We start from the raw sequence: 16,609 nt of genomic DNA on the forward strand, positions 1-16,609 counted from the left end.
CCCCGGCAGCGGCGCCAAAAACTTGGTGGGCCCGGAAAGCGTATAAAATTGAAGCGAAATGAAAACGCGGGCCTACAGTAATACCGCAAGTGCACGGTCGTCAGTTGTAGCTCGTGCAAGTACGGGTCGATCCACAGAGATTGGGGGGTGTTTGGAGTTTCTAGCTATTTGGGCTCTAAATTGCTATTGGGCTTCTAATTGTTTTGGGCTTAGTGGGTTTTTGTAACAATGAAATGGTTTTGGGCTCAGTGGGCTTTTGGATTGACTGTGAACTTATGGGCTTTTGGTCTTTTGAATTGCACTGGGCCTTGGGCTAACAGTGACTGTGAATTGGGCTTTAGCTTTTCACCTGGGCTTTGATTAAGTCCACAGTGGGCTTTTGTAATGAATCTGGGCTTGGAGCAGCAGCAGTGGTGGCTTCAGCAGCAGCAGAAGCAGTGCACAGCAGCAGCAACAACAACAGCAAGTAGTAGCAGCAGCAGTGCAAAGGGCAGGTGCTCAGCAGGGAAAGGGAGAGCAGGAGCTGTGCAGGCAGACACTAAATCACACAGGGACAAGGATGGCATTTACAATGACAGGTACAAAGAAAAAGTGACAGTGGTTTATACATGGAAGCAACACAGGGCAAAAGGATGCAAATTTACAATGGCAAAAGCAAACAGCACAAAAGTATGATGAGAAGGTGACAGCACAGTGAAACTACAAGCAGAGAACAATGGAACCAAGGCCTAAGCCAAGGGCAGGGGTGACAGTGCACTGACTTCAGTGCACAGCAAAATGTGAAGTGCAAAAAAAAACAGTTAAGTTGCAAGTGACTGTGAAAACAAAATGTGGGTTAAGCTAAGGCTTTGAATCCACCCTTGTGTCCTAGCCAAACAATGTGATCCTAGGTTGAGTTGAAAATCCTATGCATACATCTAGAATGGGAGGAAAACTAATTTGCTCACTAGTTTGCCCCTAGCATTGACTGTCTTTTGACAGAACAATCAATCACAGGCACTATGAGCATCAATCTCTTCCCATTGCTCAATCAACACACTGCACTAAGGCTCTAACCTAGCATTCCACTATCTAACAGTCCACTAAAGCTTCATCTGAGCCTCAGCAGTGAACTCAGAACATGAGAAAACAGATGGAACAACACATGATTAACAGGAACAACGCAACATTTAAACTACTAAACAGTGAATGAAAATTGCAAAAGAAGAACCCTAAAAATTAACAGTGAAATCAGCAAAGAACAAACATGAACAGAAATTGAAGAACCCTAAATATTAAATTAAAAATTAAAACTAAAATTAAACAGTGATTAACCCAAATTTGGGGGTATCTCGGCTAACCAAGAACAACCTTTAACATCCTACATCACTTCCCTTTTATAGCTTACAACAAGAATACAAAACCCTAATTCGAAACCCTAATTTTTTTGGGGAAAATCAAATTCTCTCACCAATTTCCTGAATTGAGCTCAACCCATGCTTTGGGTATGTCCCCTCTGCTCTTCTGAAGCTTTTCCTTCCCTCAATTTTGTCTTCTCCTCGCTGTTGGTGAAACCCTAGATCGAGATTTCTTGTCAAACCCACACCTAGGGTTCAGAGATGTGAATTTGGAAAGAAGTCTAGGCTAGGGAGAGATTTCGTGGTGTTGTCGGGTGGTTGTGGTGGTGGTGTGGTTCGAGAAGAAGGTGTAGCTGGTGGAGGTGATGGAGTTGCAGAGCAGCTCTCTGCAGACGGAGTGGAGGAGAAGAACTCGATGTTTTTGGGAGAAGGGTGTGTTTGGCGATGGGTATAGGGTGTTCGATACTTGGGTGTTAGGCGGGTTCGGCGAGGTTTGATGATCTGCGACAAGGAGCGATGGATGGGAAGATGGTAGGTGGATCCAACGGCGATACGGAGGTAAGCGTGGAGCGACCGTCGGATGAAGGGATGTAGCAAAACGGACGACCCAAGATGGAGATGGGCGTTGCGATGTAAAGCGGGGGCTTCGGAGTTTTATGTGCGATGATGGAGCGACCGTAGGATGCTGAAATGCTTCGATCTGACGGCTGAAATCCGAGATGGGTATGGATATAGGAAATGGATTTGGGTGAGGGTTTTGGGCCTTGGGTATGCCAAGCCCATATCTTCTTTAAGAGCAATTCTTCCTCTTCAAGCCCACTTCTCGTTGATCCGGCTCTTGCAAACATCATTCTTCCCTTCCTCCTAGCGAGAGTCTTTGCCGTTCCTTTGCTCTTTTCGCTCCGTGAGTTAACCAGGCTTTATTTAGTACCTAAAAATGCAAAATTAATTAGGAAAAGTATTTATTCTTGAAAACAACGAAAACACAGAATATGGGATAAAATGTAGAATTAATGCACAAAAGATGAGTTAAATGCCAACAAAAAGGGATAAATATATACAATATTTGGCACTCATCAGTTATACAGTTGTTACACCATTTCTCGTCAAAGCAATTTTCAAGATGATTGAAACATATCATGACTTTCGTCACTAGGTAAAGATAAACTTGATCGAAGTGAAAAGCTTACCAACACATATTTTGAGATATAGATATGCTAGGTATACTCGGCTCGAAATACCAAATGTGTATAATCCAAGTCTATATATATATATCATATGACTTCTTGTCTCAAAGAGTAGGAGATAGAGTAGATATACTTTTGAGTGATAGATAAGTTCAAGACTTCACATACATTTTTGTCGAGAAGTTCCACCGGTTCCTTGAGTAGTTCTTCTGCTTGTATGATGAATCGCCATGAAGTCCTTGAGCTCAACTACACTTTCTATCCTAGTCCGAGACTTAGATATAATAGACTAGAAATCAAGACTTATAGTTTTGATCAGTAACATTGACAAACATGCTTGAGATAGTAACGCATGCGAGTTCGACCGAGCAATGCTCTAACAGAAACGTACAAAGAAAGTTGAATGCATCCGGAAATACCTTATTAATAGCATACATCAACGATGCATCTTGATCGGGTACGAACACTTTAGGAAGAGCATCCTCCCGAAAGATTAATTTCAGTTGTTCTAACCCCCAAATGAAACTTTCTTTCTCCTCGTTTTTCAAGAAACAAAAAACCACGGTGAACGGTGCCTTTGTCGATATATGCCCGACAATGTTCATCAACGACATCTCATATTTGTTAGTTTTGTACGAGCAATCCAATATAAGAACTTGTGGGAAGCAGATAGCCGATTGGACGCATTCCAGGTGGGCATGAAAAAGGTGTGTGACTTGACCGAAGTCATCCAACTTCTTTTGGAAAGGGTAGTTATACTTCACCCCTAACCGCATCACTTGTTGCATCACCATCCTACCTTGCAAATTGAGTCTTATCAATTTATTTCTACCTTATAGATAGATTGCATAGTCAACTTGTTATTCTTGTCGTTCTCTTTCAATTTACTAAGAATCTATATGGTGTTGTACGTGCTCGTGTCATTTTAGCTACTTCAAGAATCTCGTTGGGTTTGTGTCGTTCAATTTTTGCATGTCCATGAAGGTCACGTGGACGTGGGTGGTTGTGACAACAATCCATATTTTTATTCCTAACCGAATATTCTTCATCTTGGTTGAAGGACTTATTCTTGAGGTTGAAAAATATCTTGAAACGGCACCTTATTCTCTTCGTTTTTGTCCTATTCTATTTTTCGGTCTTCCCAACATATACAAAACCCTCTTTTTCCTTTCTATCGCCGGTTCCACTTCGCTCACAAATCAATTCAAACCGATCCCGACGGCTTTGTTGTCCTTTAACTAGTACACAATTTATTTTCATTGAGTGTTCCTCAGCCCAAGCCTGTGCTTCGGGTTTGCTTTTCCATGTCTGCGTTCATTCAAACACAAATAATTAGTAAGAAATACTTTGGATTTTCGAAGTGATCTCTAGTATCTTCGTGAATTACGTCTACGGGATCAGGTTGATCTTCCATCGGTACAGGTTCACCAAGCACGATCTACAAGAAAATCACAAAGTAAGATATAACGAAGGAAAATTTATCATTAGGTTCGGCTTATATACTAAGTACCAAACTTGCGGAACCTAGTACATTTAAAGGGTTCGGCGATTACGATGTTCACAATATGTGCCGAACCATGAACATATTCTGACCCCAAAAATTCTCAGGAATATTCATAGTAATGTGCGACATGTATAAAAATTAAAAAACAAGCCGAACCAAGTATATCCAACGGTTCGGCTCTTACGTTATTCACTAAATAAGCTGAACCATGAACAAATATTCTTGCAACAACTTTTAGGAAAAGGTTCGGCTATTTATAAAACTTTCAAATAAGCCAAACTAGTATCTAGCAAATAAGCGTCAAGTTACAAATACAGCTTCGGCGACTAATGCTAAGACTTTCAGCTAGCCGAACTGTTCATCATTTGTACAGAACCTGGTGGGTTCGGCTGCTAATTATAAGCCGAATCCATTCCTGGTTCGCCGAACCATGGTGAAAAAATGCAAACTTTTGATGATTTCAACCTCACAAAAATGAAATTGAACATAAGATAGAAGTATACCTGTGTATTACTAGCACTGGGTTCATCAATGTCTTCATCATCTGAATTTGGCTCATAAAAATCATCATTTTGAGTTTGAGTTTGAGCTTGAGTTTGAGTTTGTGTAAAATCATTCTCATGATCTAAGAAATCAGCCATTTCCGGATCATTCTCGCAGTTGATGTTATTTTCCTAGGTTTTTTAGATGAAGATTGTCCCTCCTCATCCATTGAACCAAAAATCAAAATACAAGGTTTTTTTCCCACTTTCCCCTTCTCCAATAAAACCAAACTTTTTTTTTCTTCCTCAAAATTTTTCATCTACTCAAGCTTATATAACTAAATTATCTTAATCACTTATCACTAATCATTAATCACTAGAGTTAGGGAAGAATTTTGACAACATAAAACTTAGCTAGGGAAGAATTTTCTCTAACTCGACTAGAGTTATCATAAGATGTATTAATAAAGATGTTGTTTGTCCTTCCGTTGTATCCTTCACAGGTTTATTATATATTATGTTTGTCTCACCATACTCTAATCCTATATTTTTACAAAATGATAATTCATATTAAGGAAACATTTATACGGAGGAAAATATGAAAATATAAAAATTGATTAAAAAAATTGAAAATTAAAATAATTACCTATATTGGTATCCTAGCTATTTTGGAGAATAACCTAGGTAATATTGGTATCCTAACTATTTTGGAGAATAACATAACCTTACTTTTTTGGGTTCCTAAAATCAAGCACGATTTAGTAGTTCAGGATTAGGATTGGAGTGAGACAAACATATTTTTACTGCATTTTCTTGATAACCCAACCTAGAATAGGAATTTCCAAGAGGCCAAACACGACCTAATCAAAATTATTAATAACTTATCAATATTACTAACACTAATACTGAAAGGACATATTTTCCATTACTAAAAATACTAGGTTAAGGGTTTTTGGTTTTACTATTTCCAACCAACTTTTTGTCTTTATTAAGTATGCTTTCTAAAAAAAATTTGTATACCCTAAAACAAGGTTCATTTGATGGGGAACTATTTACCTTAGTATCTTGCTGTAACTAGACGATTCAGAGACAGATGAACGGCTGTAACTGGGTCTGAAATTACGAGACGGATGATATTTCGCTGTTGTGGGTACGCCAGCGCAGCAGTAGTAAACAGCAAATACTCTCCGAATACCAACAGGCCAGCATTCAAACACTCTGAAAAAAAAGTACGAGTGCAGTGCAGCGCCTTTAAAACCCTAAGAGATTCTCCAAACAAAGACAATGCAAAGATAATCATCATCACCACTCTCCTCTCCAACAACCGCTGCTTCTGCATTTCTATCAACAGGTTTAGTTTAGCTCCTCCCTTCAAAATTCATCAACTTTTGCTTGTGGGTGTTAACCTTTTGTTCTGTTCTATGTAATCTCAACTTTTGGTATAATTTTTGATATAGGGTTTTAGGTTTTCTACATTGAAACATGGGTTTGAGTTATGCAATTGTTTACCTCATTATGGGTTGTAACTCGAAGTAAAAAAAAATGATTTTTTTTTCAAAGTGAAACTGTGTTAGCAAAATTGTACCCTTACTAAAATTTTGTTTCTTTTGCTTCATAGGTTCCATATTTTTTTTCCATTCAGCAGGTTATATTCTGTGAAGATGAGTCTCGCATTTAATGGATACCTTCTGGTAGAGAAGCTAGCCAAGCTTGATTGTTCACAGTTGAGCATTCAAAGTATCCTTTTTGCTATGCAGCTTATACTATGTTTTTATTTTATTTTTTTCCATTGGAGAAAATTGCCCATCTTGGTTGGTAATTTGTCAAAACATGAAATTAGTGTGTCTGTTGTAGTAATTTTATTCAATAGGTTGATTTAAAGCTAGGCAGACTCGATATTTGTTTGTGAACAACCCACTATTTGAGTAATCTTGTTTGGTGGTGGTAATATGTTGTACCCCTGTTTGGGGTAGTCTTAGACTTTGTTCTATATCACTCTTTATACCTTTCTATGTTCATTGGATGCCCTCCTTAAGTCTGTGTAGCTGTATCACACTGGTGTATGTTTCACAGAAGAAAAGCTAAGGAACTTGTTGAAACATGGGCTAGACAGTTCCATTGTTCCCCTCGAGAGCAGAGGTTGGCTTTTCTGTATCTAGCAAATGATATACTACAGAACAGTCGGAGTAAGGGGCCAGAGTTTATTGTTGAATTTTGGAAAGTTCTTCCAAAAGCTGTCCGTAATATAGTTGAAAATGGAGCAGAGTCTGACAAGAATGCCGCCCATCGATTGGTATGGTCAGTTAACTTTTACTTGCTGTACAATGCAATACCTTGTTGGATAAACATTGAAAATAAGGCCTTCTGTTGGGTTACTAAGCTATTTTATCTTTCTTGTGTATCGTTCTTCTTCTCCTTCTTGTGTAGATAGAAATCTGGGAAGAGAGAAAAGTTTTTGATATCCCGGGGAAACTTAAAGATGAGCTCACGAGACGGAGCATGGAGAAAAGCACTTTGAGCAGAAAACTGGTGAGAACCTTGTTTGAGTATGTGGATGTGCATATGTTAAGTGTGAACTTATTTAAATTCTTCATCTCTTGTATCATTCATTTTGTCCTGCTGTTCTCCTCATATAGATCGGTGTTGGTGAAAAGAAAACACTTTTGGATATTCAAGGAAAAGTACTGAAAACTGATGAGCCCATGAAATGCGGCATTGAAAAGAGCAATGGGTCTGGAAACACTTTGAGCAGAAAACCGGTAAGAACCTAGTTTGAGTATGTGGATGTGCATATGTTAAGTGTTGTGTACTTGTTTAAATTCTCCATCTCTTGTATCATTCATTTTGTCCTGCTGTTCTCCTCATATAGATCGGTGTTGGTGAAGAGAAAACACTTTCTGATATTCAAGGAGAAGTACTGAAAAATGATGAGCCCATGAAATGCAGCATTGAGAAGAGCAATGGGTCTGTAGACACTTTGAGCAGAAAACCGGTAAGAACCTAGTTTGAGTATTTGGATGTGCATATGTATAAGTGTGTATTCAATTAAATTCTCCATTTCTTGTATCATTCATTCATTTTGTCCTGCTGTTCTCCTCATATAGATCGGTGTTGGCGAAGATAATTTTTTTTCGGATGTTCAAGGAAAAGTACTGACAAATGATGAGCCCGTGGGGAGCAGCATTGAGAAGGGCAATGGAGATGGAGACACTTTGGATAGAAAACTGGTGAGAACCTGGTTTGAGTATTGAGTGTGCATATGTCAAGGGTGTGAAACTGCTGTCAGTATCTCCTGTTTCCTAATCTGTTCATTGTTATGTTTTCTTTTCTTATTAAGCAGAGACAATCTGTGGGAAGTATGGTCGACAAAATTATTTTGAGTTATGAAATTGTATGTGATGGAGCTGTTGATGAAGTATCTCTATTGAGAAAATGTGGAAAAGCAATTGCTTTTACTGACAAAGTGGATAAGGAAATTGTCAGGGATAATAGTACAGGTACTGCCTAAAGTAGTAAAATGTAAAATTATTATTTGCTCTTCTTTTTTATTTCATGGATTTCTCAGAATTTTTCTTGCTTGATGGACAGGGAAGCTCAATCAATCTGAGCTGAATGAGCTACATGAACAGCATGGTATACTGAAAGAAAGCATTGAACAGTTGTCTGCAGCTGAATCATCCAGAACAAATCTTATCACACTTCTAAAGGAGGCTCTTAAAGAGCAGGTTGGCTAGTTTTCTATATGCTATAATAAGATCGCAGCTTCTAAATTTTATATTAGCTGGTCTTGTTCATAAAATAATGGGAAAGTTTGATCCTCAGGAATTAAAGCTGGTTCAAATCCGTCTCCATTTAGAGGTAAGTTTTCACATTTCTTCAAACCTGATTTAATAGTACGAGTTTCAAACCTTTTTAAGAGTCCCCAACACTTAGTGTAAGCAACAAGAGTATGTTATCGGCTTGATAGGCTATAAGACTGTGCATTTATTTTGAATCAACCAGCTTGATGGGAGAACAATACACTCTTTTATTTTGTAGCGAAAGCAAAACATGTTATGATTCGTCAGTTTCGAGTGCCTGACAGAAAATATGAACTGTTCTAATTTAGTCCCAGATTACTTATCTCTAAAATTTGAACCTTTGGTTGCACTCTGATCTGCTCCAAATGCTTTATCCCTTTGGGGACATCAAAAATGGCACACACCAATCAAGAAATGGTCTTAATGTCGTTTAGAAGACAATTATGCTTTTGTGTTTCATTGTTCATTACTTTCAAATTTCAATGAAGTATGCATTTTTCAGGCTGCTCAAATCCGATCGGAGAAGGCTGAGAACATTTGCCAACATCTGATGAATTCCAAAAGCCGGGATTTGCAAACTGAGCAGAGGTTGAACAAACCAAGCATTGCTGTCTCACCTCCAAGTTTCACTTCAGAAACTCTAGGGGGTAGTGGAGATGACAAAGGGAGATCAGCTCCCATCATCATGGATACACCACAGGGTCCGTCATTCTCTACAAGTTCTTCTAACATGAAAAAAGGTAATTGGAGTCTTGCAGCTGCGGTATTAAGACTTAAACGTTCCCGTGAGTTGCAAGCAGCCGAAGACTACACTCGAAACCAACAAAATCATGCTTCTGCATTTGTTAAGTGTCCTTCAGGAAAGAGGACTAAACTCGCAAATGGTGCACCTTCTTATGCACAGTCTCAGCAGCTAGCATCAGAACCCTTACCTTATATTCCACTCCCTGGGTCACCTCAACATTTGTCATCATCACCTGTAGCCTTACCAGTTGTGCCACTGCAAAAACCATACAGTTCTGGCATGCCAATTCCACGGCAAGCACAGCCACCATCACCTATGACAACCGGTTCCTCAATGGGCAAACATCCAGTCAGAGGCATGATTTCAATGTCAGCATCATCCTCAACCTCTTAATAATAGACTCCGCCGCAAGTCAGTTTTTTTTTGGAGGGTGATAACACTGCTTATAGCCAACTGGTAGTATTTAGTGGAATGAATGGTTTTTGTTACCTGCAGTTTTGGGTAACCTTTTGGAGGCACAATAGGAGGAGGGTATGTACATATAAAGTTTTAGTACAGAAGTTGTATAAACAGTCCTTTTGGACGCAAAGATGTGAAGCTAACTAGTAGTAGTATTTTGTCATCAAAACATGTTAAGACATTTGCAAGAGCGGCTGCTAGTTAGTAGTAGTTTTTGTTACTTGCACTTGTTTTTTGGGATAATTTTTCTGAGAAATGAGATGGTTGGAGTGCACTTTGGTAATAGTACAAAAAATTGGGGTTATAGATTGTAGGACTCTGGTCCGACTCACGAAAGTTGAACCTTTTTTTTGGTCCAATAAAATCCTAGAAGAATTTAATTGTCCTAGGAATTAACGTCCCCTTGCTTATGAGATCAGCGGATGTTTGTAGGTCTGGATACAACTCAGCTTTCAAACTACTGTATCTAAAACGATTCATAACTCTACTAGTACAGATTCCATTAAGCAAAAAACCCTAAGAAAACCCAAATGAAGGAAAAAAAAAAACCAAATGACTGTATGCATCACTAAAACTAAAACCCTAAGAAAGAAAATGCACAGCTTAAGCAGATAATCATCTCTCTCCTTCAGCAGCTACATTTATATCAACAGGTTAGCTTCTGTTTCTCAATTATGTCAGAAAAAATAAAAAAATACTATCAATTTTTTACACATAATTCTTGTTCTGGAGTTGCATATTTTGGTACATTGAATCATGGGTTTGCGCGTATTTAGTAATATATTTGTTTTTCTTGTTGTGTTCATCTCTGTTGGATTATAGTTTGGGAACCATGGATGGAGGTACATTTGATGAACAGAAGTTGGGGGAAAAACTAGCCAACCTCAATTGTTCAAAGAAATGCATTCACTGTATCCTTCATGTATTTGTGAGGTCTTTCTGCTGTTGTGGTACATTATTCTGAGTAACTCTTGTTTGGTGGAGGAGGTAAAATTTCTTGTAATCAAGGGGGTTTACGTCGCTTTCATGCAGAACATTTGGGATGCTTGGCCATAACTAACTAAATCAAAATATTATGTGGTTGAATTTATGTGTTGATGTTCTTTGCTTGATTTACTTAACTCTATGTAGCTCTATCGCAATGGTGTATGTGTCATAGAAATAAAGCTAAGCAAATTGTGGAAACATGGGCTAGACAGTTCCATTGTTCCCCTAAGGACCAGAAATTGGCTTTTCTCTATCTTGCAAATGATGTACTGCAGAGAAGTCTGGAAAAGGGTCCAGAATTTGTTGTTGAATTTTGGAAGTTCTTCCAGGTGCTCTCCATGATGTAGTCGAGAATGGAGAAGAGGCGAAAAAGAAGGCTGCTGAACGACTGGTACGTGCACACCTAGTTGTTGGGCAATGTAGTTCCTTGTTGGATAATATGAAAAATGCCTTATGCACCTGTTGGTAGGTTAAAGTTTATCTACTATATTTTCTCTATGTTATGTTTGTTCATCCTATTTTGCTGTTCTGCACATGTAGATTGGTATCTGGGAAGAGAGAAAAGTTTTTTATGTCCAGGGGAAAGTATTAAAAGAAGAGCTTCTGGAACGGAACTTGGAGAGGAGCAATAGAGATGGAGGAACTTTAAGAGAAAAAGTGGTGGGTACCTGGTTCGAGTAGATGGGTGTCCATATGTTAGGAATTTGTCACTTTCGTTTGAGGTGCAAAGATGTTTTCAGTACTTCATTTTTTAATTTGTTTATTGTTGTTTTTTTCCCGTTATGCAGAAACAGTCTGATGGAAGTATGGTGGAGAAAATTATTTTGAGTTATGAAATTGTATATGATGGCCCTGTCGATGAAGAAGCTTTATTGAGCAAATGCAGGGAAGCTGTTTCTTTTGTTGATAGAGTAGATAAGGAAATTGGCGGTGATTATAGCTCGGGTATCGCCTAAGATGAGTAAATCTAAGTTGACTATCAGGAAATAACTCATCGACATATATTTTCCTTAACTAGAGCTCAGAGGGTTTCTCTTTAATGGATAGGGAAATTCAATGAGTCTGTACTGGCCGAGCTTCAGGAGCAGCATGGTATACTGAGAGAAAGCATTGAGCAGTTGACAGCAGTTGAATCATCAAGAACAAATCTTGTCTCACGCTTAAGGGAGGCTCTTGAAGAGCAGGTTGGTTAGGTTTCCTGATATCTGAATTCTGGATTGTCTGGTTTTATTGATGAGTTAATGGCAAATTTGGTTTTCAGAAATTAAAGTTGAAGCAAGTCCATGTCCAGTTACAGGTACAATTTCAAACTTTTACGACCTGGTTTGGTAGAATAAATTCTAATTCTTTCTACTTGGTTGGTTTTGTCCCGCTGGATATGTCGGCTCTTTCTTTTGAAGTAACTATGATGTGACTCGTGAACAAAAACTAGTCTCTCTCAAGCTCCACGTTACATTATTCATTAATTTTTGTGAAACGTCCACCCTCAGGCTGCTCAGACTCGATCAGAACAGGTTGTAAACATCTGCGAACAGTCAATAAACTGCAATAGCGGAAATGTGCAAACTATGGAAAGGTTGAAGGAAACAAGCACTGTCGCTGGCATACCTTCAAGTGTCACTTCAGAAACTCCAGTGGCTAATGGGGACGAGAAAGAGAGACCAGGTCCCGTTGTCACCAGCATTTCTTCCAACATGGAAGAGGATACTTCAAAGTCTGCAGCTGCAATTGTGGCTACAGAACTCACAGTCTCATTTGTCCATAACTCTCTAGCATCTAACGACGGCATTGTGAACCAGCAAAATCACCCTCCTCCTATTGAGTTTTCTTCATTAAAGAGGATCAAACTCGAAAATGTAACACCTTCAGGTATACAGTCTCAGCAACCAGCGTCAGATCCCTTACCTTCTTGTCCACACCCTGAACCATTGCAACATGATGCTGCAGTCACTTCTGAGCAATCAATGCAACAACAGAAACCACCCTCACCGGATCCAATTCTTTCATCGTCGTCATTGCCCTTAACATTACCTCCTACCCCTTTACCACAAAGCCAGTTCATGCAGAGTAGTGCCGCATCTATGACAAGTGCACCAAACAGTTATGCAGTTGCAGGCGTGTCTTCCGACCAACCTTCAAAGTTCTGTCAAGAATTTCCAGGATCAGAAGGTGGATTTTATAATCAGTCATCAGTGCCTGCATCATCCGCAATCTCTCAGCAGTAGATGTGTCTTATTTCGGGAGTGATAACCCCGGATAGCGGGAGGAAGAAACTTTTTTGCTAGCTTTCAGGTTGAAGTGAATGTTGTTTGTTGCCCTGCACTTTTAGTAATGTCTCGAGGGACAGGGTATGTGATTAGTAAGTAATACATATTGAAGTTTTAGTACAAAAGCTGTATATTGAGTAAAACCTCTGCTAGATTTGTTTAGTCCTATAAAGCTGTCAGGGGAAGAATTAGAATGTGCAAATATTTGTGGCTGGTTGCAAATTTGGGTGTGCGAGCTGAGTACTGAAGATTGGAGAGGTCTTGACAATGACAAGTTAATCTCTTAACTTCAAGATGAAAGTTAATCTCTTAACTCTCGTCGGTAACTTGCTTATTATATGCAGTAGCTCATATCTAGAAGTTCTTAAGAGAATTAAGTTTTAAGGAAGTTTAGATCGACATTCAAGGCTCCAAAGCTTTTTAAAATGAATATGCATCCTTGAGTTGCTCACAAACTTTTAGATATTAAGTCTCAATATACACAACTGACATTGTTATGTTCATAAAAAGTTCACTGCCAAAAGCCAGGGAATTATAGTTTTTATAAATCACGGAATAATCCAGCACCGTCAGCCATGAATCCTTCACCCCCGGATGCTGAACACTGTAAGACATGCAATAACATCAGCCACTGTTTTTATCTCCTGCAAGATGAGTTCCCAACACAAGCAGTCATAAATCATAATAGTGATCCCTGATTGAGACGAATGAAACCACAGTAGCAGTAGCAGTAAGAGACGAACAAAACCACCAAAACCATATCTACATGCTAAATACAAACCTGAAATTACTATTTTTGGCCCCATGCATCTGCAAGCCTTGACATAACTAACCTTGTTGATAGTTGTCAGTTCAGCAAAAAAACATCTCCTCTGGAGCATCAACAACATCAGTCTTTTTAGCCGTGAAGTCGAGATGGTGAAGAAAGCATATCCCGATATCCACATGCGTAATGTAACCAGGCTGCACAAGCTCATATTTTGAACCCTACGAATTTTAGGCTAAGGCAACAGAACAAAAATTAAGGGAATCCAACAAAATGGCGATTGATTTCAATAAAGGCAATAAAGATTCAGAAGAAAACTGACTGTTCTTTCATTATAGACACTTCTGGCATCCACTGCATATGGCCTTACTACATCATGGCTGCCTGTAGATGTGGAGTTACGTTCCCTTCTGGGAATATCATTAGGCCTGAAACATCCAAGATTAAAACCAAAATCACTCAAAAGTTCGATTAAATCTAAAGCGTTCAATTGAGTTTGTGATAAAGAGACGTGCCAATAACCAGTTAACCATGTCTAGTTTAAGATTCTCTTCGGAAATCACAACCCCCCACTTGCCCTATGTTCATAAACAAGCTTTTACCAAGACATTGAATTCATATTTAGAAACAAAATTCCAACAGAAAAATCACTCAAAGCATAAACACGGTGAAGAAATCGCAATAATGCAGTAGCTCATATCTAGTTCTAAAGAGAATTAAGTCTTATGGAAGTTTAGATCGAAATTCAAAGATCCGAAGTTTTCTAAAACCGATATGCATCCTTCAGTTGCTCACGAACTTTTAAATATGTCCGAATACACAACCAGTACAACACCCTTAACATGGGCTAGATTTTCTTCAGAGGCACAAATATCAAAAGGAAACTACGCATGCGTCAAATATTGTCAAACTCTAACTTAAGTTTCAATATACACAACCGACAATGTTATGTTCATAAAATGTTCACCGCCAACAAGCCAGGGATTATTGATTTTACTCATCACGGAATAATCCAGCACCCCTAGCCATGAATCCTCCATCCCTAGGATGCTGAACATTGTAATTCATGCAATAACGGCAGCCATTGTTTTTTATCTCCTGCAAGACAAAGTCATAGAGTTGCCAACATAAATAGTCATAAATCATAACAGTGATATCCATGTGACAAACAAATCAATTAGCAAGAATAAAAATGCACCTAACACTAGCAGTAAGAGACGAATGAAACCACAACTACATGTTAAATACAAACTTGAAATTGATTTTTTTGGCCCCATGCATTTGCAAACCTTGACACAACGAACCTTGTTGATAGTTGTCAGTTCAGCAAAAAATATCTCCTCTGGAGCATCATCAACATCAGTCTTTTTGGCTGTGAAGTCGAGATGGTGAACAAGGCATTTCAAAAGAAGCGCATGTGCAATGTAACCAGGTTCCACCAGCTCATATTTTGTGCCCTACGAGTTTTAGGCCAAGGCAACAGAATAAAAAAGAAAGATTAAGGGAATCCCACAAAAAATGGAGATCGAATTCAAGAATAGCAATAGAGAAGATTCAGAAGAGAACTGACTGTTATTTCGCTATAAAAACTTATGGCATCCATTGCATACGGTCTTACTAAATCATGGAGTTCTTTAGTTGTGCAGGTATGTTCCTCTTTGGGTTCAGTTTTACGCCTGAAACAGCCAAGATTAAAACCAAAATCACTCAAAAGTTTGAGCAAATCAAAAGCATTCAATTGAGCTTGTGATAAAGAGATGTGCCAATAACCAGTTAACCATGTCCCAGTTTAAGATTCTCTTCGGAAATCATAACCCCTACTTGCTCTATGTTCATAAACAAGCTTTCACCAAGACATTCAATTCATGTTTGAAAACAAAATTCCAACAGAAAATCACTCAAAACTATACAATGATGACTAACTAGTACTGCCTAAGTTGGCTGGGCGGAATGCTGGCGGCTGCGGAGAAGTTTAGTATGTTTTCATGTTGTGTGTCAATTAGAGTATGTTCTCATGTTGCGAATAGAACTGTAAGCAAAAATGGCAACAAAAACAAGATGAATTGTATAATAAGTTAAATCAAGCATTTGGTAAATATGAATTGCAAATAAAATCCAGAAACTAACAGTAGAAACCCCAGCGCAGATTGGATATCATAAAAAAATGTTTATAACAATTAGAGAAGTTGGAATATATCCACTGAACGAGGGATGAATCAACAAATAAATAACAAACAGGGGCTTCAAAATCCCCCCAAAAGAATGGCAATTTATAATTCAATTGGCATTTCAATTTCAAAACCCCATAGCAAAAAGTGGCTTCAAAATCTCAGAAAAAAAAATCGCAATTTACAACTCAATTAAGGATTTCAAAACCCCAGCCAAGATCGATTAGAAAATCGTTAGAAAAATTAAAATAGAATTACCGAGGCAGAACCCTACGCAAACGCTTAGAGCCACCAAGTGAAGGATCAGAAACATCCGTCGAATGCAAAGTTTTGGAGTTAGAAATATCCGCCATCGTTTTACTCTCTCCCTCTCGGGACTCCAACGGTCCTCTACTGACCGTAGTTAGTAAGTTCGCCAATTATACTCGTATAATTCGCGAATCCGTCTGTATCGATCGAATCAGTACGTATCAGCCGTATAATTGGAACCCCGATTCAGATTCGTGAATTTCCAGCTCAAAACGAATCAGCCGTATAACTGGAACCCCGACTTAGATTCGCGAATTTCCAGCTCAAAACGAATTATGCGCGTATTTATGAATTACATAATCATACGGCTCGTATAATACTTTGCCACATCATCACTAAATTATCATTCTTTATTATATTTTTCTTTTAAAATTTTACATACACCAATCTGATTCCAATACCACCAACATACATGTTATTTGCTGATTGCAATTCATATATCATATATATAGTTCATGTCAACTATTAAATTATTGTATTTAAGGAGGGATTATATTAAAAATGACTTTTTAACAGATTAATATATGTCAAATTTTGTACGTCGAATTCATATCTCTAAAACTAATTATACACGTGCGTATGTCGTTCTGTATTACTG

At 38.4% G+C, this 16,609-nt stretch overlaps 3 protein-coding genes across 9 annotated transcripts; 2 read left to right on the forward strand and 1 right to left on the reverse strand.

Annotated features, from left to right (window-relative positions):
* Positions 1 to 6,188: 6,188 nt before the first annotated feature.
* On the forward strand, positions 6,189 to 9,670 carry LOC113273302. The gene is made up of 10 exons (XM_026523045.1): positions 6,189 to 6,247; positions 6,556 to 6,803; positions 6,938 to 7,039; positions 7,147 to 7,269; positions 7,380 to 7,502; positions 7,615 to 7,737; positions 7,851 to 8,007; positions 8,099 to 8,235; positions 8,333 to 8,368; positions 8,813 to 9,670. Exons 2-10 carry the CDS (start codon positions 6,573 to 6,575, stop codon positions 9,446 to 9,448), a joined length of 1,668 nt encoding a protein of 555 aa, XP_026378830.1. The 5' UTR covers positions 6,189 to 6,247; positions 6,556 to 6,572; the 3' UTR covers positions 9,449 to 9,670.
* A 298-nt stretch (positions 9,671 to 9,968) lies between these two features.
* On the forward strand, positions 9,969 to 12,888 carry LOC113271597. The gene is made up of 8 exons (XM_026521496.1): positions 9,969 to 10,167; positions 10,337 to 10,425; positions 10,646 to 10,892; positions 11,042 to 11,161; positions 11,290 to 11,446; positions 11,549 to 11,685; positions 11,763 to 11,798; positions 11,992 to 12,888. The coding sequence occupies exons 5-8, from the start codon at positions 11,308 to 11,310 to the stop codon at positions 12,724 to 12,726; spliced, it is 1,047 nt and encodes a 348-aa protein (XP_026377281.1). The 5' UTR covers positions 9,969 to 10,167; positions 10,337 to 10,425; positions 10,646 to 10,892; positions 11,042 to 11,161; positions 11,290 to 11,307; the 3' UTR covers positions 12,727 to 12,888.
* A 277-nt stretch (positions 12,889 to 13,165) lies between these two features.
* On the reverse strand, positions 13,166 to 16,085 carry LOC113274365. Of its 7 annotated transcripts, none has more exons than XM_026523781.1 (7): positions 15,961 to 16,085; positions 15,105 to 15,210; positions 14,839 to 14,991; positions 14,532 to 14,632; positions 13,857 to 13,962; positions 13,602 to 13,731; positions 13,166 to 13,372 (listed from the first exon to the last, which is right to left on the reverse strand). In XM_026523781.1, the coding sequence occupies exons 1-6, from the start codon at positions 16,053 to 16,055 to the stop codon at positions 13,621 to 13,623; spliced, it is 672 nt and encodes a 223-aa protein (XP_026379566.1). In that variant the 5' UTR covers positions 16,056 to 16,085; the 3' UTR covers positions 13,166 to 13,372; positions 13,602 to 13,620. The 7 variants fall into 7 exon arrangements, 6 of the variants coding, with proteins under 6 accessions (XP_026379566.1, XP_026379563.1, XP_026379564.1 ...); XM_026523778.1 differs by having other exon boundaries at positions 13,602 to 13,769; XM_026523779.1 differs by having other exon boundaries at positions 13,166 to 13,412; positions 13,602 to 13,769.
* Positions 16,086 to 16,609: the final 524 nt, after the last annotated feature.

Source organism: Papaver somniferum, chromosome 4, assembly GCF_003573695.1.
Source record: "Papaver somniferum cultivar HN1 chromosome 4, ASM357369v1, whole genome shotgun sequence".
NCBI classification, from domain to species: Eukaryota; Viridiplantae; Streptophyta; class Magnoliopsida; order Ranunculales; family Papaveraceae; genus Papaver; species Papaver somniferum.